At 46.6% G+C, this 23,791-nt stretch overlaps 2 protein-coding genes across 11 annotated transcripts in view; one reads left to right on the top strand and one right to left on the bottom strand.

The window, feature by feature from the left end:
• CFAP97 (cilia and flagella associated protein 97) overlaps positions 1–7,840 on the bottom strand; it is a 47,242-nt gene extending 39,402 nt beyond the window's left edge. The window contains exon 1 of one of the 4 annotated variants that reach the window (XM_032149023.2): positions 7,723–7,840. The gene's annotated coding sequence lies outside the window, so the exon portion shown is untranslated. Of the gene's footprint in view, positions 1–7,507 lie in introns of all 4 variants that reach the window. The other 3 variants (XM_032149024.2, XM_058436964.1, XM_032149027.2) reach the window with 3 other exon arrangements.
• The window catches only part of SNX25 (sorting nexin 25), a 184,683-nt gene that overhangs the window by 18,699 nt on the left and 142,193 nt on the right, over positions 1–23,791 (top strand). For 2 of the 7 annotated variants that reach the window (XM_032149029.3, XM_058436945.1), the window contains exon 1: positions 13,303–13,973. The exons of 1 other annotated variant lie outside the window; for it this stretch is intronic. In XM_032149029.3, coding sequence (XP_032004920.1) covers positions 13,548–13,973 — 426 coding nt within the window. In that variant the 5' untranslated portion in view covers positions 13,303–13,547. Of the gene's footprint in view, positions 1–13,292; positions 13,974–14,330; positions 14,350–23,791 lie in introns of those variants that run through there. 4 more of the 7 variants (XM_058436948.1, XM_032754549.2, XM_032149028.3 and 1 more) reach the window with 4 other exon arrangements.

A 23,791-nucleotide genomic window follows, 5' to 3' on the forward strand; every position in this document is an offset into this window, starting at 1 on the left:
TGGGGGACAGAGGGAGACTCCGTCTCAAAAAAAAAAAAAAAAAAAAGTGCATTACATATTATAAGAGTAAGTTTCATGAAACCGTTGTTTCTATTACTTAAGTGCATTGTGTGTACTAGGCCTTGATGTAAAACCAGCTTCACATTCCTGAGAGTCTCAGGCAAGGGTTTGAAATGCCACTGATCTATGGAGATAAAAAGCTTTCATCAAAAGGTAATGTACTATGATACATAAAGATGGAATGAAAGTTTAAACTTTGGGTGGTACCAGACAGTGTCAAGTGTCATATGTAATATGACGGTGTCTAGGAAAACTCTGCTAATAGATTAAGGCCTCACTAGAACAAATCAGGAACCAGAGTTGAAGAAATGTAGTTTAAGGCCAAGTGCAGTGGGTCGCGCCTGTAATCCCAGCATTTTGGGAAGCTGAGGGGAATGGATCACTTGAGGTCAGGAGTTCAAAACCAGCCTGGCCAACGTGGTGAAACCTCATCTCTACAAAAATACAAAGATTAGCTGGGTGTGGTGGCAGGCGCCTGTAATCCCAACTACTCAGGAAGCTGAGGCAGGAGAATCGCTTGAATCCAGGAGGCAGAGGTTGCAGTGAGCTGATATTTTGCCACTGTACTCCAGCCTGGGCAATAGAGCGAGACTCCCTCTTAATTAAAAAAAAAGAAAGAGCCGGGCGCGGTGGCTCACGCTTGTAATCCCAGCACTTTGGGAGGCCGAGGCGGGTGGATCACGAGGTCAGGAGATCGAGACCACAGTGAAACCCCGTCTCTACTAAAAATACAAAAAAAAATTAGCCGGGCGTGGTGGCGGGCGCCTGTAGTCCCAGCTACTCGGAGAGGCTGAGGCAGGAGAATGGCGTGAACCCGGGAGGCGGAGCTTGCAGTGAGCCGAGATTGCGCCACTGCACTCCAGCCTGGGGGACAGAGCGAGACTCTGTCTCAAAAAAAAGAAAGAAAGAAAAAAAAAAGACATGTAGCTTAAATTACAAATATAAAAAATAAACATTTTCTTGAAATTTGAAGAAACTGAAATCAGAAAATTATTCAGCTATACGAGATGGATGATTACACTGTCTGAAGAAATGAAGAGATCTTAAACATAACAAAGCAATTTTACCAACTCACAATCAAGTAATAAGTTTCTATTAATTCTTGGCCCAGAATATTACACATATTTATATAAACTTATTAACAGCCATGTGACTATTACACTGAATGTCTCTGCCAGATTTTTCTGGTGAATATATTAAAAGTTGTTTTTAAAATTTTTTTTTTTTTTTTGAGACAGTGTCTTGCTCAGTCTCCCAGGCTGGAGTGCAGCAGCACGTGATCTCGGCTCACTGCAACCTCTGACTCCCTGGTTCAAGGGATTCTCCTGCCTTAGCCTCCCGAGTAGCTGGGATTACAGGCACGCGCCACCACACCAGGCTAATTTTTGTATTCTTAGTACAGATGGGGTTTCACTGTGTTAGCCAGGATGGTCTTGATCTCCTGACCTCGGGATCCGCCCGCCTTGGCCTCCCAAAGTGCTGGGATTACAGGCGTGAGCCACTGCGAAAAGTTTAAATTTTCCTAGTCCACTTAACATCCAAATTATTCCAACTCCCATCCCTTAGAAAATTTTAAATCAAAAGCTAGAAATGATTAAGCTTAGTGAGGAAGGTATGTTGAAAGTCCAGGAGACAGGCCAAAAGCTAGGCCTCTTGCACCAGTTAGCCAAGTGGTGAAAGCAAAGGAAAAATTCTTGAAGGAAATTAAGACTGCTACTCCAGCGAAGACAGGAATAAGAAGGCGAAAGAGCCTTACTGCTGATATGGAGAAAGTCTGAATGGTCTGGATACACCAAGCCAGCCACCACATTCCCCTAAGCCAAAGCCTAGTCCAAAGCAAGGCCCTCACTCACTTTCAATTCTGTGAAGGCCGAGAGAGGTAAAGACCATGTAGAAATCTCAAGCTACCAGAGGCTGTCTCATGAGGTTTAAGAAAAGCAGCCTGCTCAGCCGGGTGCGGTGGCTCACGCTTATAATCCCAACACTTCCGGAGGCTGAAGTGTTAGGATCGCTTGAGGTCAGGAGTTCAAGACCAGCCTGGCCAACACAGTGAAACCCTATCTCTACTAAAAATACAAAAACCAGCCAGCCGCGGTGGCGGGAGCCTGAAGTCCCAGCTACTTGGGAGGCTGAGGCACGAGAATCCTTTGAACTGGGAAGGCAGAAGCTGCAGTGAGCCAAGATTGCATTGCTATACTCCAGCCTGGGTGACAGTGAGACTCTGTCTTAAAAAAAAAAAAAAAAAAAGAAGGAAAAGAAGGAAAAGAAGCCTTCTCTATAACATAAAAGTACAAGGTAAGCCAGGCATGGTGGCTCATGCCTGTAATCCCAGCACTTTGGGAGGCTGAGACGGGCAGATCACCTCAGGTCAGGAGTTCAAGACCAGCCTGACCAAAATGGTGAAACCCCATCTCTACTAAAAATACAAAATTAGCTGGGTGTGGTGGCGCATGCCTGTAATCCTAGCTACTCGGGAGGCTGAGACAGGAGAATCGCTTGAAGCCAGGAGGCGGAGGTTGCAGTAAGCCAAGATCGCATCATTGCACTCCAGCCTGGGCAACAAGAGCGAAACTCCATCTCAAAACAACAACAACAACAACAACAAAAAAACCAGTACAAGGTAAAACAGCAAGTGCCGATGGAGAAGCAGCAGAAGATCTAGCTAAGAGAATTGCTGAATGTGGCTCCAATAAACATCAGATTTCCAGTGTCGATGAAACAGCCTTCTACTGGAAAAGGATGCTAACCACCTAGGATTTTCATAGCTACAGGGAGAAGTCAATGCCTGGTCTCAACACTTCGAAGAACAGGCTGACTCTTATTAAGGGCTAATGGAACTGGTGACTTTAAAATGAAGCCTGTGCTCATTTACCATTTCAAAAATATCACGGCCCTTAGGCTGGGTACAGTGGCTCCCACCTTTAATTCCAGCACTTTGGGAGGCTGAGACAGGCAGATCACTTGAGGCCAGGAGATGGAGACCAGCCTGAGCAACATGGAGAAACCCTGTCTCTACAAAAAATAGAAAAATTAGTGGCATGTACCTGTAATCCAGCTACTCGGGAAGCTGAGGCTGGAGAACAGGTTGAACCCAGGAGGCAGGCTGCAGTGCGCTGAGATCGGGCCACTGCACGACAGCCTGGGTGACAGAGCAAGACTCCGTCTCAAAAAAAAAGATCTGGGTGCGGTGCCTCACACCTATAATCCAAGCACCTTCGGAGGTCAAGGCAGGTGGATCACCTGAGGTCAGGAGTTCCAGACCAGCCTGGCCAATATGGTAAAACCCCATCTCTACTAAAAATAACAAAAATTAGCCGGGCTAATTTTTATATTAATAGTCTCAGCTACTCGGGAGGTTGAGGATGAGAATCACTTGAACCCGGAGGGTGGAGGCTGCAGTGAGCGAAGATTATGCCAGTGCATTTCAGCCTGGGCGAGGCAGCAAGACTCTGTCAAAAGAAAAAAAAAAAAGAAAAAATCTTAAGGGCCTTAAGAATTAAGCTAAATCTACTCTGTCTGTGGTCTATACATAAAACAAAAAGCCCAAATGACAGCACACCTATTCACTGAATGTTTTAAGCCCGTTGCTGAGATCGACTGCTCAGACAAAAAAATTCAAAATATTACTGCTCACTGACAATGTACCCGGTCACCCAATAGCTCTAATGAAGATGTCCAAGATTAATGTTGTTTTCATGCCTGCTAACAACATCCATTCTGCAGCCCATGGTTCAAGGAGTAAGTCAACTTTCAACTCTTACTTTTCAAGAAACACATTTTGTAAGGCCATATTTGTCGTAGATAATAATTCCTCTGACAGATCTGAGCAAAATAAATTGAAAACCTTCCCCATTAAGAACACTTATGATTCATAGGAGGAGGTCAAAATATCAGCATCAACAAGAGTTTGGAAGAAACTGATTCTAACCCTTATGGATAACTTTAAGGGATTTAAGACTTAAGTGGAGGAAAGAACTGCAGCTGTGGTAGAAATGGCAAGGGAACTAGGAGTGGAGCCCGGTATTTTGGAAGGCCAAGGCAGGAGGACCAGCTGAGCCCAGAAGTTTTAGACCAGCCTGGGCAACACAGTGAGATCCCGTCTCTTAAAAGAAAAAACTAAACTACAAAATTAGCTGGGCATGGTGGTTCACGCCTATAATCCCAGCACTTTGGGAGGCTGTGGCAGGCAAATGACTTGAGGACAGTAGTTCCAGACCAGCGTGGCCAACACAGTGAATCTCTGTCTCTACTAAAAATATAAAAATTAGCTAGGTGTGGTAGCACATGTCTGTAATCCCAGCTACTCAGGAGGCTGAGGCATGGCAATCACTTGAACCTGGGAGGTAGAGGTTGCAGCAGTGAAGCGAGCTCGTGTCACTGCACTCCAGCGGGTGACACAGTGAGATTCTGCCTCAAAAAAAAAAAAAAAAGCTGGGTTGCGGTGGCACGTGCCTGTAAAGGCTGAGGCAGGAGGATCACTTGGGCTGGGGAGGTTGAGGCTGCAATGACCTGTAATCATGCCAATGCACTGCAGCCTGGGTGACAGAACAAGACCCTGTCAAAAAAAAGAAAAAATAAGTGGTGCCTCAAGATGTAACTGAATTGCTGCAATCTCATAATAAAACTTGAACAGATGAGGACTAGCTTCTTACGGATGAGCAAAGAAAGTAGTTTCTTGAGATGGCATTTACTCCTGGTGAAGAAGCTGTAAACATTGTTGAAATGACAACAAATGATTTAGAATACTCCCTATACTTAGCTAATAAAGCAGCAGCAGGGTTTGAGAAGACTGACTTCGTTTTAAAGAAGTTCTACTGTGAGTCCAGGTGCTGTGGCTCACGCCTGTAATCCCAACACTTTGGGAGGCCATGGTGGGTGGATCACTTCAGGTGAGGAGTTCAAGACCAGTCTGACCAACATGGTGAAACCTCATCTCTACTACAAATACAAAAAAATTAGCCGGGCGTGGTGGCCCACATCTGTAATCCCAGCTACTTGGGAGGCTGAGGCAGGAGAATCGCTTGAACCCGGGAGGCGGAGGTTGCAGTGAGCCCAGATCGCACCACTGCACTCCAGCCCAGGCGACAGAGCGAGACTCCGTCTCAAAAAAAAAAAAAGTTCTACTGTGGATAAAATGCTGTCAAGCAGCATCACAAGCTACAGAAATCTTTTGTGAAAATAAGTCAATCAATGAAGCAATGTTAATTATTGTCTTATTTTAAGAAATTGCCACAGCCATCCCAACCTTCAGCACTCAGCACCCTGATCAGTCAGCCGCCATCAACAGAGGGAAGACACTCCACCAGCAAAAAAAATTACAACCCCCTGAAGGCTCAGATGATTGACAGCATTTTTTAGCCATAAATTATTTTTTAGATAACATATGTAAATGTCTTAAGCATAATACCATTGTACCCTTAACAGACCACAGTATAGTGTAAACATAACTTTTATATGCACTGGGAAACCAAAAAAATTCATGTGACTCACTTTATTGCAAGATTTAATTTATTGTGGTGGTCTGCAACCAACCAAAATTATCTCCAAGGTATGCCTGTATTTACCGTCTCATAGTTTAAATCCCTAGAGATCTACCCCTCCACCCGGTTTTATGATCTCTTCATGTCGTATCTCCACAGTTTATTATCTTTTAAACACCATATAGAAACTTTCTGGCCTATCTATTTCTTTTCTAGGAAAGCCCTGTGTCATTGTAAAAATTAACATAAAATACCTATGCCTTTTCTCCTGTTAATCTGTCTTGGAGCCCGAGCTGCAGACCCAGCTAAAGGAAAAAGGCTTTTTGTTTTCCCCCCATCCCCTACACTTGTCTCCTAGCCAGACTGGGAGCTCCTCGTCACTTCCTCATCTTTATATCCCCAGTACCCAAAGGAGAACCTGATGAATTTAGTCATTCAAAGAATGTTGATCCCGCAAAGGAGTTTGGAGTTAGGAGATTTAAGACTGAGCCATGCTCTTTGCTACCCACGAGGGCAGAAAAATCGCCTTGTATGTGTATCGCTGGGCATGGTGGCTCATGCGCGGTGGCTCATGTTACAGGCTCATGCCTGTAACTTTGGGAGGCCCAGGCAGGCAGACCACTTGAGCCCAGGAGCTTGAGACCAGCCTGGCCAACATGGCCAAACCCCACCTCTACAAAAAATACAAAAATTAGCCGGGCGTTGTAGCTCTCACCTGTAGTACCAGCTACTTCGGAGGCTGAGGTGGAAGAATCGCTGGAACCTGGGAGCTGAGGCTGCAGTGAGCCGAGATCTGGCCACTGCACCTCAGCCTAGGCAACAGAGTGAGATCTTGTCTCAAAAAAAAAAAAAAAAAATTACCGTGTTTCAACCTAATTTCCTTGATAGTTTCCTGCCCTCTTCACCCACCCCTCCAGATACACACACCAGAACTATGCCTTTATCTGCATTTCCATGGTAAGGTCATGCAGTCCCCAAGAGCTGGAAGCCAGCTGCCTCCCTAAGTGGTCACAGTTCATGCACCCTGGTGCACAGTCCGGGCCTGTGAGACTTTTCAGGTTTAAATTTCGGTTAATAATATCCAACAGAGTTACTGTAAAGATTTCAACACTCCTGTGACTTAATTTACAGGAAAATTTACCCAACAATCCCATCCACTAAGCAATTATTTTGATAACATTTGCTACGAGGTGATTCAATTTACCTGAGAATAAGAAAAATGACTTAATAAAGTGATTAAGATTCTCTTTACAACAGACTAGGAAAGGGTAAAATTAAAGGATCGTTCATCAGACCATAACAACCCTTTGGTGCTCAATCAAGACAGAGTTTTGCCAGGAGGGGCGTGGCTCACGCCTGTAATCCCCCGACTTTGGGAGGCCAAGACAGGAGGATCGCTTGAGCCCAGGAGTTGGGAGGCTGCAGTGAGACATGATTGTGCCACCACACTCCACCCTGGGCCACAGAGCGAGACCCTGTCTCAAAAAATAAAAATAAAAAAAAGAGAGAGGTAAGTTTTTACCAAAGCTGCCTGAGAGTCACTGGGCACGCCCCACCTGCCAGGTCCTACAGACCAGCAATAACAAGACTAATGCTTTCACCAAACATCAGGAAAATACACAGAAAAGCACCGGGCACTTTTTAAACTGTCATCTTGTTACTGTGACAATACATTTCTGTAGCTAAATAGCACAGCAGGCCTCCAACAAGATACCCAACTGGGTACATGAAAATCCCGGCCCAAATTAAACACCTGTTTCCAGGAACTCTAGGCTCTTGTCCACACCCCCTACCGTCCCCGGAAGGCAGGTAGCCCCTCGGGCCTCGTGGGTTAGGTTCGAGTCCCTAGAGGTAGGAGGCAGTCGTCAGGGCCCGGCATGTGGTCGAGGCCCAATCTCAATTTAGGGCTGATCCTGACCCTCGAAGCCACCCGGAACGCGTGAGAGGGCGGGACCCGCCGTTCTCACCGGCGACCGGGGTGGGGCGGCGCCGGGACCCGCGGCCGCGGGCGCCTCTGTCGTGGGGGCGCGGTCTCCCACCGTCCGCGCAGGCTTCGTTAAACCCACCCCGAGTACTCGCCGCCGCCTGGGCTCCGGAGCGGAGGGAAACGGATGCGAACGGAAAGGGAGCGTGGCGGGCGCCCCGCGGGCAGGGAGCCAGGAGTCGCTCGCGCGCCCCTCACCTGAGAGCCGCGGCCACCACAGCCCCACGCGCGGCGCTGGCGCACTCCTGCGGCCCTGAACGGGCTCCCGGCGCCGCGCGCCCGCGCTTCCGGAGGCGGAGACAGCGGAAAGGGAAAGGAGGGGGCGGCGCGGGGCCCGGCGCTTCGGGAGAGGCGGGGGCGCACGCCGGGCCTCGTGCGGCCTTCGCGGCGGGCGTCACAGAGCGCGGCGGGCAGGCGGCCAGGCCGGGGCTCCACGCGGGCGGAGTGGAGGCCGGGCCAGGGACGCGCACTCTAGACGAGCCGCGGAAGAAGGCGGTCCAGCCCGCGTGGTTGCCAGGGCGCCCTAGAGGCGTTACTGCTGCTGCCGGCTGCCTAGGGCGGCGCGGGTAGGCCCCGTTGTTATCGTGCGTTAATAGGGAAAGCTGCCTTGATTATCTTGTAATTCTCTACCAAAACAAGAATAAAAAAGGACGGAGGCTGTGTGTTTGTGATATTTTCTATCAGCAAAGTTCAGTTCATCCCACTAGTTAGTTCTGTGGACCAGAGGCTGGTATCAGAATGGAAAAACCTTCGCCGAGTGGTAAACGACGTGGGTAGTTAAAACAATCTAAGGTAAAAATGATCCCTGCAGAATATATTGAATGCAATAACTTCTCGTTGAACTCTCAGGTATAGTAGGATGATGGCACCCCAAAAATGTGCACCTCCTAATCCTCACAACATGTGACTATGTCACCTTATGTGGCAGACAGAATTTAGCTGATGTGATTAAGGATCAAAACGGGAAGATTAACCTGGATTATCCAGTGGACCCTATGGAATCACAAAGGTCCTTAGGGAGATAAGAAGTTCAAAGTCAGTAGTGGGAGCTGTGAGCACAGAAGCTAGAGGTTGGAGTGATGTCAGAAAGAGGCAATGAGCCAAGGAGTGCAGGTAGAAGCTGCAAAAGGAGGAAACGGATTCTCTCCTGAAACCTCCGGAAGGAACTAGAGCCTGCAAATTTTGATTTTAGACTTAATACCTTCAGCACTGTTAGACAATACACTTGTGTTGTTTTAACTACTAAATTTGTAGTAATTTGTTATAGCAGCAATGGTACACAATCCAGTAGTTAATAAATATGGTTCACATCTAAGTGCAAAGAAGGGTAGGAAATATGGGTCTCTTACCCTGCCTGTCCCGGGTAAGGATTGTCTATTTTCGTCCTTCACAATGCATTTTGTACTTGTTGGCCTTAATTACCAATAATCAATTCTCTTTTCGTTGCCTAAAAGACAGCATTGGCTGGGCGCGGTGGCTCACGCCTATAATCCCAGCACTTCAGGAGGCCGAGGCGGGTAGGCCACCTGAGAGGAGTTCAAGACCAGCCTAATATGGTGAAACACTGTCTCTACTAAAAATGCAAAAATTAGCTGGGCGTGGTGACGTGAGCCTGTAGTCCCAGCTACTCTGGAGGCTGAGACAGGAGAATCGTTTGAACTTGGGAGGTGGAGGTTGCAGTGAGCCGAGATCGTGCCACTGCACTCCAACCTAGGCAACAGAGTAAGACTGTGTCTCTAAAAAAAAAAGCATTTCACTTTCTTTTAAAGTGCTTAATAAAACTATGTTGGCACCACTTTCCAGGGATAGTTGTTAAACTGTGGTCAGCCCGGCGCAGTGGCTCACATTTGTAATTCCACACTTTGAGAGGCCGAGGTGGGCGGATCACCTGAGGTCAGGAGTTCCAGACCAGCCTGGCCAACATAGTGAAACTCCATCTCTACTAAAAATACAAAAATTAGCCAGGTTTGGTGGTGCATATCTGTAATCCCAGCTACTCGGGAGGCTGACGCACAAGAATCGCTTGAACCCGGGAGGGAGAGGTTGCAGTGAGCTGAGATCACGCCATTGCACTCCAGCTTGGGCAACAGAGTGAGCCCGTCTCTAAATAAATAAATAAATAAACAAACTGTGGTCAAAAGTTTATCTTACAAAGTACTTGAGTAGATATTTCTCCAAAGAAAATATACCAATGGCCAATAAACACATGAAAAGATACTCAACACCACTAATTAGGGAAATGCAAGTCAAAAACACAATGAGATACCCATGGCTTTAGTCAAAAAAACAGAAAATAAGGATTGGCAAGAATGTGGAAAGATTGAAACCCTTATGCATTGCTTGTGAGAATGTAGAATACTCAGCCACTGTGGAAAATAGTATGGCATGTTCTAAAAAACTTGAACATATATGACCCAGCAATTCCCTTCTGGACATATACTAAAAAGAAGTGAAAGCAGGGTCTCAAACAGATACTTATGCACCCATGTTCATAGCAGAATAGCCAAAAGGTGGAAAAAACTCAAGTGTTTGTTTATCAACAGACAGATGAAGCTGAATGTAGTAGATACATAAGATGGAATATTCAGCCCATGACCTGTGCGCCTCTGGTCCACGTTACAAAATTAAGATGGTCTGCAGGACAGACAGAATGGAAGATGTATGCCAGGCATGGTGGCTCACTCCTGTAATCCCAGCACTTTGGGAGGCCGAGGTGGACAGATCACCTGAGGTCAGAGGGTTGAGACCAGCCTGACCAACCCCATCTCTACTAAAAATACAAAAAATGAGCCAGGTATGGTGATGGATGCCTGTAATCCCAGCTACTCGGGAGGCTGAGGTAGGAGAATCTCTTGAACCCAGGAGGCGGAGGTTGCGGTGAGCCGAGATTGCGCCATTGCACTCCAGCCTGGGTAACGAGCGAAACTGTCTCAAAAAAAAAAAAAAAAGGAAGATGTATTAATGTTCTCCAGAGAGACAGAACCAACAGGATATAGATAGATATATAAGAAGGAATTTATTAGAGGAATTGGCTTACGTGATTATGGAGGCTGAGAACTCTGATGACACACCCTTTGCCAGCTGGAGAGCCTGGAAAGCTGGTGGTGTGGCTCACTTCAACTCTGAAGGCCTCAGAACCAGGGAACAGGATGGCATAACTCTGAGGCGGTAGGCCTGAGAACCCAGGAGGCTGCTAGTGTAACCCTGAGTCTCAACGCCAGAGCCTGGAGTTCTGATGTCCAAGGATGGGAGAAGAGTGTATCCCAGCTTCAGGGCACAGAGGAAACCACCTTTTTGTTCTTTCTGGGCCACAGCTGATTGGATGGTTGCCCACATCAAGGGTAGATCTTCCCCACTTAATCCACTGACCCAGGGGCAATCTTCTTGGGAAACACTCAGAAATAATCCTTTGTCAGTTTTCCAGGTAATCCCAATCCAGTCAAGTTGACACCTAAATTTAACCATCGTCACACTTATCTTATCTCATCTCTCAATGTTCCTCAAACCGCACAGGGTGGAGGCTGGACTACTATTTGTTAAACAAATGTCAAAGTGTCAATGCCGATTTAGCCACAATACATTTCTTCAAAGAATATATACAAATGTGCTGTGAGGAAGTTTTCTGACCCCAGGTTTACATTTCTTCATATCTGCATTACTCCTGGGTACAATATACATGGGTGTATTGGAAAGATCATGGTCTTAAGAGTTACAGGCCTGGGCTGTCAATAAGTTTCAGACCAGTCGATTCAAGTTATAATCCCTTAGCATTTGTCAGGAGGCTAGCTAAGTTGCTGCTAATTCTCACAAAGCTACAAAAGTATCCCCCCCGCCTTTTTTTTTTTTTTTTTGAGACAATGTCTTGCTCTGTTCCCCAGGTTGAAGTGCAGTGGTGCGATCTGGGCTCATTGCAACTTCTGCCTCCCAGGTTCAAGCTATCCTCCTGTCTCAACCTCCTGAGTAGCTGGGATTACAGGCGCATGCCATCATGCCTGGCTAATTTTTGTATTTTTGGTACAGACGGGGTTTTGCCATGGTCTTGAACTCCTGACCTCAGGTAATCTGGCCACCTCGGCCTCCCAAAGTGCTGGGATTACAGGCGTGAGCCACCACGCCTGGCCAACTATCCACTTTTAAGCATGGAATACAGGTCAGGATCAAGAATTTAACCTTTTTTTTTTCTCTTCTGTAATACGAGATGACTAAATCACAGAATTCTTAGGAAGCATCATGGCATAGCGATTCAATGCACAAGCTCTGAAGCTAGACCACGTGGAGTAACAACTAAATCCTAGTTCTGTTATTTATTAGCTTTGCAATGTTGAGCACCTTATCTTACCTCCTGTGCTTCAGTTCCCCACTGTGTAGATGGAGATAATGGTATCCATCGGGGTTGTTGGGAAGATTAAATGAAGTATCTTTGGTCCTTAGAATAGTATTTGGCACACAGTAAGGGCTGTTACTTACTATTATGGTGAGCTGGGCTAAAATTGAAAAATTAATTTGATTATCATAAAGAATTCAGAATACAGTCCTCAGCATGTAAATGATCAAAAAACATAGATTTGGTTGTTGGTGATAACAAGCCACTATGCTTTATTTGAATAATTTGGGTTTGTAGGGTACACTTTGAGGGGCTCCTATCGGCTGAAAATTTTAACAACTATTTTAGAGGCAAAAGGGCTTCTTCAAAATTAATTATACTGCTTTATTTTATTTTATTTTTTGAGACGAAGTCTCACTCTGTTGCCCAAGCTGGAGTGCAATGGCACGATGTCGGCTCCCTGCAACCTCCACTTCCGGGGTTCAAGTTTCACTATGTTGGCCAGGCTAGTCTTGAACTCCTAACCTCATGATCTGTCCGCCTCAGCCTCCTCGCCTGAGCCCAGATCGCCCCACTGCACTCCGCACTCCAGCCTGGGCAACAGAGACTCCGTCTCAAAAAAAAAAAAAAAAAAAAAAAAAGAATGAAATGCCCATGAATACCAACTAATACTAAAAGCAAAAGCTACATCTGCTACTTCATTAGTCTTAGCAGTAATTGCCAGTGTTTAAGTAGCATATTGGCATCTACTTAGCAAGCGTTATCTGTATATTACTGGCTGGGACTAGGACAGAAGAAAAGGCAAATATATACTCTAAAAATTATTTGGACCACGTTCCTTTGCGTGGCTGATAGCATTTGTACTGAATAGTTGGCAAAAACAAAAACAAAAACAAAAAACCAGAATTGGAGCCAAAGTGATTATGGGCAGCTGCGTGCACCCTGTTGCACCAGATAGACTACTTTGGACCTTTCCATAGCTAGGAATTGCAGGCTTCACTTACTCCACCGCACGTGTCTGATTCCTTCCCTAAGGCGGCACGGTGGGAAAGGGAAGGTAGTTAGAAACTGTGACAGGGAGTCTCGGGACGGTTGCCTATTTAAATAGCGAGTGAAAACCAGGCAGAAATGTTGCAGGCTGTAAGCAAAGCGAAGAGGTTACTCGTCAGTGATGAGCGGAGAGGGAGAATTACGGGATCACCTGAGCTCGGGAATTACCAGCGCTCACACCTGCATCAAAATTTTCCATGAACAGACGGCATCCTGTAGAGGAGGAGGGGAGCGTGGGAAAGAGAGGTGTGCGCCGCGCCGGGTCGCGCCCCCTCCCCGTGGGGCCCCGGCCCGGACCCCGCCCCCGCGCTGTGGGTGGGCACCTCCCGGCTGTCACTCAGCGGCCGCGGGGCTCCGGGCCCCGCCCGACACGCATTTCAGGGCGGCCCCGCCCCGCCCGCGTCAGGCTGGCCAGGCTTCAGTCACAAAACGGTGGGGCTCCCTGGCTGCGCCCGGCCCGGCAGCTACGGGCCCAGCGCCTGGTGGCGGCGCTGAGGGGTCGCCGAGAGGGGCCCGGCGACGTCTGCGGGGGCCGCTCCCTCGGTGGGCCGCGGGCGAGGCATGAGCGCGGGCTCCCCCTGCCTCCGGAGCGCCGGCGGGGGACCGTGGGGCAGGAGATGTGCCTGTCCTTAGCGGCCCAGGAAGCAGCATGCTCCCCGATGCGACCGACAGTGGCGGCGCCGGCCCTAGCCCCGCGCGGGCCGCAGGCGCCGGCGGCCGTCCTGTCTCGGGCTTCAGGGGCGAGCGGCGGCCGGAGTCCCCGGGGGACGCGGAGGCAGCAGCGGCGGCGCCGGGGGCCCCGGGCGGCCGGAGCTGGTGGAAGCCCGTGGCGGTGGCCGCACTCGCCGCCGTGGCCCTCTCCTTCCTGGGGCCCGGCAGCGGGGAGGCGGCGGGGGCCGCGGGGCTGAGCTCCGTCCTGCTCAGGCTCAGCCTGTACCTGAGCTGCGCTGCGGCCGCCTTCCTGCTGGGGACCCTGTTCGCCCTCGTCTGCCGGAGCCCGCGCACCCCGCCGCCCGACTTCGCCGCCGCCTGGAGCCGGCTAGCCGCGACCTCAGCCGCCCGCCGCCCGCCGGGGGTAAGTACCCGACTCCTGGCCGCCTGGCTCCGCCGGCCCTCCCCGCTTCCGGTGCCAGCGCCCGCGCCCCGAGCCCCGGGGGGCCGCGGCATGCCCTTGCCGAAGCGGGAAGCCGGGAGCCACGGGGCTGGGCTGCGGGCCCGGCGGTGGACGCGTGCGTTCCCCGGAGCCCGCGCTCCGCGGTGCTGGGGGAGATGCACGTTATTTATTAGGCTCTGTAGTCACTCGACAACCATCCTCAGTCACAAGCCTAACGGTCTCCCCAGACCTTCGGTGTCGCTTGCCATGGCAGGGGAAGAAGGGAATCACAGCGTTCGCTACGCGCAGGCTCTGCGCACGGTCCTGGCGATCCACTTGGTTCTTCTGGCCGTTCTCGGTGGGAGGCAACTTTATGACCGTTTGCCGATGAGGCAACTTGCTTCGGTCCCTGGCCCAGCGCCTCACCCCCATGCCCGCGTACCCTTCCCACCACCCTATCCTGCCTTCCACCGTGCTGATAGGTATCATAGTTGTGCAGTCCCCGCTGGCTTCTGTGATTTGGAAGGGGGATGCCAGAAATCACTGGTTTGCAACAAAAGGAAAGCCATCCTCAGCGCGCTGTGGGACACTAGGGCTGGGGTTAGGGAATGTAGGAAAGAACAGTGTTTTAAATGAGCGCTTCTCTTCCTCAGTGCCAAACCCACTGCCCCATCTTTCTTCCACATCCCTTCTCATAACCCTTTAAAGGGAACTTTATTCTATCCCAGCTTAACACTCACTGCTTGACTGAATGATACCATCATTCTAGTGAAATTGCCCAAGCGCTTTGGGGTAAGATAAATGGCAGTGGCTCAATTTTGTAAGAATATTTGTTAATGATCATTGTCCCCAGGGTTTGTATTTGCTTATCACATGACCTGCTCGCTCCTTTATTTTAAAAGAAAGCATCACACTTCACCAAACTACTCTTGAGTGTGTTAGTTCAGAATGCAGCGCTGAGATAATGGCGGAACGCTTTAGTAGGTAACAGACATTTCACTCAGTAGGCTGATAAACAAGGCAGTATATTAAGGAGCAGGCAACTCCTGTTTTTAGAAGTGGTCTCAAAAATTAGTAACGTTGGTTTCTCTTACAAAATCTCCACTTAGCCATCCGTTTTTCATATCTCATTTAGCAGGAGTTGGGGAGCAGATAATGTCTCTCTTCTTGCTTTTTTTCTACAATGACAAGTAAGGACCCTGAGATTTTACTAGTTTGTTTATCAATAAAATATATCTTAGTTCTTGAGTATTGTAAGATGTTATAATTCATTCGGTAAATATTTATTGAGCATCTTGTGTGAGCCAGGTACTGTTTTGGAAGCTGAGGTTGAATCAACAAGACATAAATATCCTGCTCTCTGGAGATCTTATGGGGGAGCAGGCAATAAATAAATACTATGGGACAGTGATAAATGTTTCTGAAACAGTGATGAAGAGTTAAGAGATGAAGAGGGTCTAGTAGGTGGGGGGAGGAAGTTTAGAGGGTTAGGTCAAGATCAAAGTCCTGGTATTGCAGACCGTCTCCCAGGGCGTTGAAAGCCTCCTGTGGTGGGTTAGCACTCTGTTTCCTGGAAAATGCTTTCTCCCAAATCTCCCAGCTCACTGGCACCTCTGGGTAGGTAAAACGTGGATTATCATCTAGAAAGATTGTTTAGTAGAGGAGTTGGAGGAAATAGTATTTTAAAGGTGACAGAGAAAATGAAGCAGCATGTATAAATCTCTCATGAATACTACCCGAAGATTTCAGGTAATAGAAGAGGGGAAGTATAATCTAAGGAAAAAGAATATTGGTAATTATTTTGTCCTTGAATTCCTAAAATAGCCTTAAATAAGAAATTAAGTGCATTAGGGGCCGGGCACAGGTTTCACCATGTTGCCCAGGCTGGTCTTGAACTCCTGAGCTCAAATGATCTGCCCTCCTTGGCCTCCGAAAGTGTTAGGATTACAGGCGTGAGCCACTGTGCCTGGCCTAACCCTGTCTCTTAAAAAAAAAAAAAAAAAAAATTAAAACAAAATTTTTAAGTGCATTAGCAAATTACTTTCTAAGTTATATATTGCTTAGAACTGAAATACATGTCATTCACATAAAATTCTGTTTTCTTTGTAGTACTGGTACTGTTTACTCAAGCCTCTAGTGCTGTGTTTCCAATAATTTGTGTGATTTGTGTGTGCTTTTTTTTTTTTTTTCTTTGAGACAGGGTCTGCTGTGTCACGCAAGCCATCACGCCTGGCTACTTTTTTGTAGAGACGGGGTCCTTAAGTGATCCTCCTGCCTCAGCCTCCCAAAGGGCTAGATTTATAGGCATGAGCCACCGTGCCTGGCTGTGTGTGCTTTTTAAATGTTCTCTTCTTTATGAATGGAAGAGTGGGAAGCAGAAGCATGTGGTGTAGTATAAAATATCTACAGTCAGTGCTGTGGGAGCTGGACCACACAGGTCAGCTAACATATGTGGAGGGGGAGGCTATTTAGCAGTGAACCAAATGGAGCTCCTTAGAATAACAGTGACTACTATACAAATTTGGATTCAGCGTGAAGAAGAGAATCCTCATTTATTCTTATATATTTTGAGTTCTCCTAGTGTGAGCTAGACATGTCAGACACTGGGATCAGTCCTTCTAGCTATGTATCCTTCCTTCTCTTGTTTTTTCTTCTTGACTTCTTTTGGTAGAGGAAAAAAATGCATACACTGTTAAACATAGGCAACTAGAGAAGCCTCACTGAAAAGGGAAAGGGTGTTTTTAAGTCTAGAGGTTTTCAAATGCTTCTGAATACTTCATAGTGTAATAGTTATCAATTGTAAACTGCCTGTGGTTAGGACCTACAATTGACACCTTTTGTTATCACTTACACCTAGCAGGAGCTCAAGAAGTGTTTGCTGATGATAGTGAAGAAAGTTATGTCCATTTATGGTCACTAACTTAGTGCTTTTCCCTTCCAATGGATCTTGTACCTGTTGAGCATCTCCTATGTACATGGATTTTGATTTACTTGGATGAGAATCACTGTTGATTGAAGTTGTAAAAATAATTTTCATCTCAGATGGAAATTTCATGCCAGACTTCTGTGGTATCTTCAGATAGCACAGAAGCTTTTGTGAAGGTCAGGAAGGTTGATGCTGAAGTCTTGACAGATGATATCTGGACCCCAGTTTAGAAAAACTTGGACTTTTGTTACAGGTGAGCAGAGCGGAACTGTGATGCTCTAGGGCCAGACTGCTCTTGGTGTTGACAGTTGTGAGTCCAGCTTTGTTGTGTGGGTTATCACAGTGTGGTGTCCCGTGTCCAAGGTTGTCGTTTGATCTTCTGCCAGGCCGGTTAACTCACCTGGGTCTGAGCCTCAGATTTACTAGCCAATTACTTGACCGCAGCACTTGATCCAATCAAAACAACAGCAAGAGAAATAGGGCAAGAAGGAATCCATAATTTAGAAAAACTTACTATCATCACAAGATCAGCAATTCAAAGTACACCTTCTCATAATGGAAAAGAAGACACCATTTCTTACGTTTTGATGGTAAGAAGGTAAAAGAGAATAACTTTGTCAGTTTTTCTGTTGTGTAGTCTAATACAGATTTTTCCCTTTTCTTTTACCCTGTGGTTTACTAGATCCTTTTTTATTTTTTTTTTTAAGACAAGGTCTCGCTCTGTTGCTCAGGCTGCAGTGCAGTGGCCTGACCATGATGTAACCAAGTACCCCCACTTTCCTAAGAGATGGTTTAGTTAGTTTTCTCTCTCTTCTTTTTCCCCTAGTTCCCCACTTCCCCTTTAGAAATGCAAATATAGCCTGTTACCTCCCCTTTCACAGACTCTCCCTGTAGGGCAAGTTCATCTACCTGCCAACATGCCCAGCCCTTAGAGACTTCTTATTTATGTCCCCTAAGTTCCAAAATAAATAGGCAGTTGCTAATGAGGATTGGAGGGCTGGTACAAGAAGTCCATAGAAGTTGGGTGTGCTGGGCATGGTGACACACACCTTTAATCCCAGTGCCTTGAGAGACCAAAATGGGAGGATTGTTTGAGGCCAGGAGTTGGAGATCAGCCTGGTCAACATAGAGACACTCCATCTCTACCAAAAAAAAAGAAAAAGAAATTAGCTGGGAGTGGTGGTGCACATCCGCAGTCCCAGCTACTTGGGAGGCTGAGGTGGAAGGATTGCTTGAGCCCAGGAGTCTGAGGCTGCAGTGAGCCATGATCACACCACCATATTCCAGCCTGGGTTATAGAGTGAGACCCCGTACCTTAAAAAAATAAAAATAAAAAGTTGGGTGCTTAGTAGAATATCGGAAACTAAAGGCCACTGCCATGTGAAGAAAGCATTAATGAAAGACTTCAAAGTTTAGCTGGAAAGTAGTTTAACAAGTTCATCAAATTGGATTAATAAGCATTTACTGAATGTCTGCTAGGTACCTACCTCATATTCTGACCTTGTGAGATAATTTTGTTGTCTAGTTAGTTGCCGAGTGCCAGTGTCAGACACAAAGTATGTGCTCAACAGATGGATTTTTATAAGAACAATTTTAAGTATCCAACTGACATTTTCAGGTCTGAAATTTCAAGCACGGTTTCCTAGAGAAGGGTGAGAGCTTTGCAATAGGTGGCATTAAGAACTGGAATAATGGGCCGGCGCAGTGGCTCAAGCCTGTAATCCCAGCACTTTGGGAGGCCGAGGTGGGCAGATCACGAGGTCAGGAGATCGAGACCATCCTGGCTAACACGGTGAAACCCCGTCTCTACTAAAAATACAAAAAATTAGCTGGGCGTGGTGGCGGGCGCCTGTAGTCCCAGCTACTCGGGAGGCTGAGGCAGGAGAATGGCGTGAACCCGGGAGGCGGGGCTTGCGGTGAGCTGAGATCGCACCACTGCACTCCAGCCTGGGCGACAGAGCGAGACTCCGTCTCAAAAAAAAAAAAAGAACTGGAATAATGCTTTCTGTAAGCACATGGCACTGTTTTGGGTGTTGGGGAGGATTCCAAGATGCACAAGAGTACTCCCTTCCCTGCCCTCTCCGACCCAGTAGATTGGAGGACTGGGAGGACTGGATGGGAGAGCAGATGTTTTTAGAGACAGACAGTAAACACATTCACACAGCAGTCTACTGCTCCAGTTCGCTTGGGTCAGACGGCTAGGATTCCTAAATGAGTTCTTTTACTAATACAAATGTTCTTTGAGTAAAAAACTCATTTAGTTACTCAAGGGGAAAAGGAAAAGAAACAGGAATTAGGGAGACTATATACAGCCTCTTTGTGGCTTTTTCCTTTATTATGCTAATGTGATAAACTAATCCTCAGACATTTGATAATGGATAATGGCCTATAATATATTTACTGTCTTCAGAATATTCTTTTGCATTTTAACTGGGGGATTTAAGTCATGGTGGCCACTGAAGAAAATACTTTTGAGGAAGGTGGCATTTTGAAAACCTTAAATCCTATCTGTGGTATAAGCATTGTTTTACTTTAAATTCTTTTTTTTTTTTTTTTTGATACAAGATCTGGCTCTTTCGCCCAGATTGGAGGGCAGTGGTGCCATCTTGGCTCACTGCAACCTTCTCATCCTGAGCTCAAGCCATCCTCCCACCTCCCATCTCACCCTCCCAAGTAGCTGGGACTACAGGTGTGCACCACTACACCCAGCTAATTTTTGTATTTTTGGTAGAGACGGGGTTTCGCTATGTTGCCCAGGCTGGTCTCAAATTTCTGAGTTCAGGTGATCCACCCATCTTGGCCTCCCAAAGTGCTGGGATTACAGGTGTGAGTCACCTCACCTGACTTAAATTCATTATTTTTTAATTTAATTTTTTCCATAGGTTGCACAATCATATGATTTTTAAAAAAGCATACAGAAAGGTATACAGTGAAGAAACATCTTCCCTCTAGGCAGCCACTATTAATAGTTTCTGTTTATTACAGATATATTTGACATACATATGGGCACATACACACATGTATTCAAAAGGAGAAGTTTTTGATACATATAATATTGGTATGTGAACAGTGATTACACATAAAGGAAAATTATTTTCTGTATCATCTGTCATGATGGAACTATTAAGATTAGTCAGCATAAGATGAAGTTGTATATGAAGTGATAACTTCAAAGTGTGAAGGTACAATACATGATTAAACCCAGGACAGAAAACAGTGCTAATCAAGTGTACCTAGGAAATGATGAAAGTGTATTTGTTTTGTTTTGTTTTTTTGAGATGGAGCATCGCTCTTGATGCCCAGGCTGGTGTGCAGTGGCACAATCTCAACTCACTGTAACTTCTGCCTCCTGGGTTCAAGCGATTCTCCTGCCTCAGCCTCCCGAGTCACTGGGATTATAGGCGCCTGCCACCACGCCTGGCTAATGTTTGTATTTTTAGTAGAGATGGGGTTTCGCCATGTTAGCCAGTCTGATCTTGAACTCCTGACCTCAGGTGATCCACCTGCCTTGGCCTCCCAAAGTGCTGGAATTACAGGCGTGAGCCACCTCGCCTGACTGACAAAAGTGTGTATTTGAATTTAGCAAAACCGTTTAAAGGAAGCAATGTGTGTTCTTCTAATTTTTAAAAAACAACAAAATGGGTCCAGAGTACATGTACCTTTGAGATTTGACTTACCAGTGAGTATATGAGATGACTCATAGGAGCTAGGATTGGAAAGGTAGTGTTGGCCAGGTTGTGGAAATGCCGGGGAGTGGAACTGAATTTTAATCTTCAGGCTTGGTCACTGTTGCCATTTTCTGAGCCCAGGAGTGACAGCATCAGAGCTGGGCTTTGAAACGTTGAATGGATATGTGATTGGGATGGACTTAAAAGGAGAAATACTGGCTGAGTGCAGTGGCTCAAGCCTGTAATCCCAGCAGTTTGGGAGGCCCAGCCAAGATCGTGCCACTTCACTCCATCCTGGGTGATAGAGTGAGACTCTGTCTTGGGGGAAAAAAAAAAAAGAAAAACTGTGTAGCTGCAGTGATAAAAAGTGAGAGTTAATAAAGCTCTGAATGGAGACAACAGGCAGTATATTCAAAAGTGAGTGAGACTTTTCTTTGATACGATTCTCATTAGTTATCATTACCAATAGGTTCAAGAATATTCTCAGGAGGGTCCTAACATTCCTTTTAAACAATAAATTCAACCCCAAACCAAAGGATCCCACAGTGTATAGCAGCAGATGTATCCTAGGAAAGTCTTCCAAGTTGAGTGTTCTACTTGGAGCCTTCTTAATTCTGGTCATTCCCAGGGGATTTATTTCTCACTCTTGAATCTTCAGCTGCCTTTGTTTTTGAAGCATACTGTGTCACATTGGTAATGGTAATTGACTGTTGCCTTCCTAAAAATATCTTAGGCTTCATTTCCCAACCATATCATTTTGGGGATAGGAAGTGCCCTAGATTCCTTAAAATGTAGGATTCTTTATAGTCAGAATGGTACACGTGGTCGTGCTAAAAAGGTGACGCAGCAAGTTTGTCGCCGAGGGTTCAGGACACAGAAAATGAACAGTGTCTGAGGAAGGCTGTTAGGACTGAAATAATTGCATACCACCTTGCCAGCATTTTTAACATTGCAACTGTACTTTTGAAGGAAAAAAATTGCAAACTCAGAACCTGTATTTTTATCCTTCACTGCTATAGGTCACCTATGCCACCTAGGTTGCTTGGTTGAATGGGGATGACAGGTAGGTAGGCAGCCCTTCGCAGGGGCTCTCCTGGATACACTGAGGGCCGGAATTTAGGTCTAAGTCACACCCTGCTTTAGTCTAGGAGTGTGTGCTTCTGTAGTTTTTTGTTTTTTTTTTCGTTTTTTTTTGAGGCGGAGTCTTGCCCTGTCGCCCAGGCTGGAGTGCAATGGCGCTATCTCGGCTCACTGCAAGCTCCGCCTCCCGGGTTCACGCCATTCTCCTCCCTCAGCCTCCCGAGTAGCTGGGACCACAGGCACCTGCCACCGCGCCCGGCTAAATTTTTTTTGTATTTTTAGTAGAGACGGGGTTTGACTGTGTTAGCCAGGATGGTCTCGATCTCCCCACCTCGTGATCTGCCCACCTCGGCCTCCCAAAGTGCTGGGATTACAGGCATGAGCCACCACTCCCAGCCTGCTTCTGTAGTTTTTGTAAATATGGTAGAGCTTTCCAGAAATCCCAGCAGGTTTGCATGTATGTTGGTGGGCCTCTCAGCCCAGGTGCTGCTTTGGGAGAAGGCAGCTAGGTATGTGAGGTATGCCTGCTTTGCCCCTGCAGCTAGCCAGCACTCAGCAGCTACTCTAGACACTTGCCAGTCCTGGTATGTTTGTCAGCCCAGGGTTTCTAGGTATGAGTAGCCACAAGCTGGATGTAAAGAAAAATGAATATGGTAACTCCAGGTAAAATGCTTCTGAAGCAAAGAGGGGAGCAAGGAATTGTGCATCCTTAGGGTAAGACACATAAACTTGTTTATTAGGCTACTAGGATCTATTCAAGACTTTCTATTTTAGTGTAGAATGTACCTCTTGGAAAATTAGATAAATATTTTACAAATACTCATTGCTAAAGTAACCTGAATTTCTGTAGTTCTCATCCACCTGTGTATATGGGTGAGTTTACATAAATTAAACTAATTTTAAAGTTTTTTTTAATGAGGTTCTGATCTCATACAGAATCTCATTCTCTTGCAGTACTCCTACCTCCTTGCTCTACCACCCCATCAGCATTTCTGGGAGCCCACACACAGTGTCCCATGTATTTGGGGATAATCTCAACTTACATTCTTCCATTCCTGGTGCCTGCAGAGCACTGGAGAGAGGTCCCTGTACTATGCCACCACTGCCAGTCTGTGAGAAAGATGTTCCCTGTTGGGGTACTCCTGTCTCAGTCCTCCAGAGCTGCATGTCTGGAGGGCCTTGGTCCATCTTTCGGTGTTTATCTAAGCCGAGGCCACATGTATGCTTTATAGAAGCTGAGAGGCTAGCCCTGTTTCTCTCACTTAGGCATGTTTTTAAAAAATGTTTTTGGGCTGAGTGCGGTGGCTCACACCTGTAATCCCAGCACTTTGGGAGGCCGAGGCAGGCGGATCACAAGGTCAGGAGATCAAGACCATCCTGACTAACACGGTGAAACCCTGTCTCTACTAAAAATACAAAAAATTAGCTGAGTGTGGTGGCAGGCGCCTGTAGTCCCAGCTACTCAGGAGGCTGAGGCAGGAGAATCGCTTGAACCCTGGAGGCGGAGGTTGCAGTGAGCCGAGATCGTGCCACTGCACTCCAGCCTGGGACGACAGAGCGAGACTCTGTCTCAAAAAAACAAAAAAAAAAAAAGAAAAGAAAAAATGTTTTCTTCTTATGGAAGCTAAGCCCCTCTTTGCATCTCCTGTGAAGACAGCATTTTCTTTTTTCTTGTGGCTTCTCTCCATCTGGCTTAGACTAGCTGCTGGGATCAAGCCAGGACTTTCTCTAGTCCCCAACCTTGAGCTGCTACACATAAGCCACCTCCCACAAGGCCTCTTCCTCTTATGTAAATCAACTCATGAAAATATATACCCGAGGGCTGCTTGCAGGCTGCCAATTTGTTATACATGAAATTAACATCTTAACTGTTCCAGAAATTTCCATGTGTTTTTCCTGAAGCAGAGTTGTTAATCTTTTTTTTTTTTTTTTAGTTTTTTTTTTTCCATTTCACTGAACCTTTCTTTTTTTTCTGAAATTGCAACCGCTAGATAGCTCAGAAAGTTGCATGTTTCCCAGATTTGCATTTGGGTCATTCTTGAGGTCTCATTCTTCATTCTCTTACTTTAGGGCAGTCTCAACTTTGGCCTCCTACAATAATCATCCCTGTCTACATTGAGGCCTTA

The sequence above is a fragment of the Hylobates moloch genome, unplaced genomic scaffold (genome assembly GCF_009828535.3).
Source record: "Hylobates moloch isolate HMO894 unplaced genomic scaffold, HMol_V3 SCAFFOLD_3, whole genome shotgun sequence".
Taxonomy (NCBI): Eukaryota; Metazoa; Chordata; class Mammalia; order Primates; family Hylobatidae; genus Hylobates; species Hylobates moloch.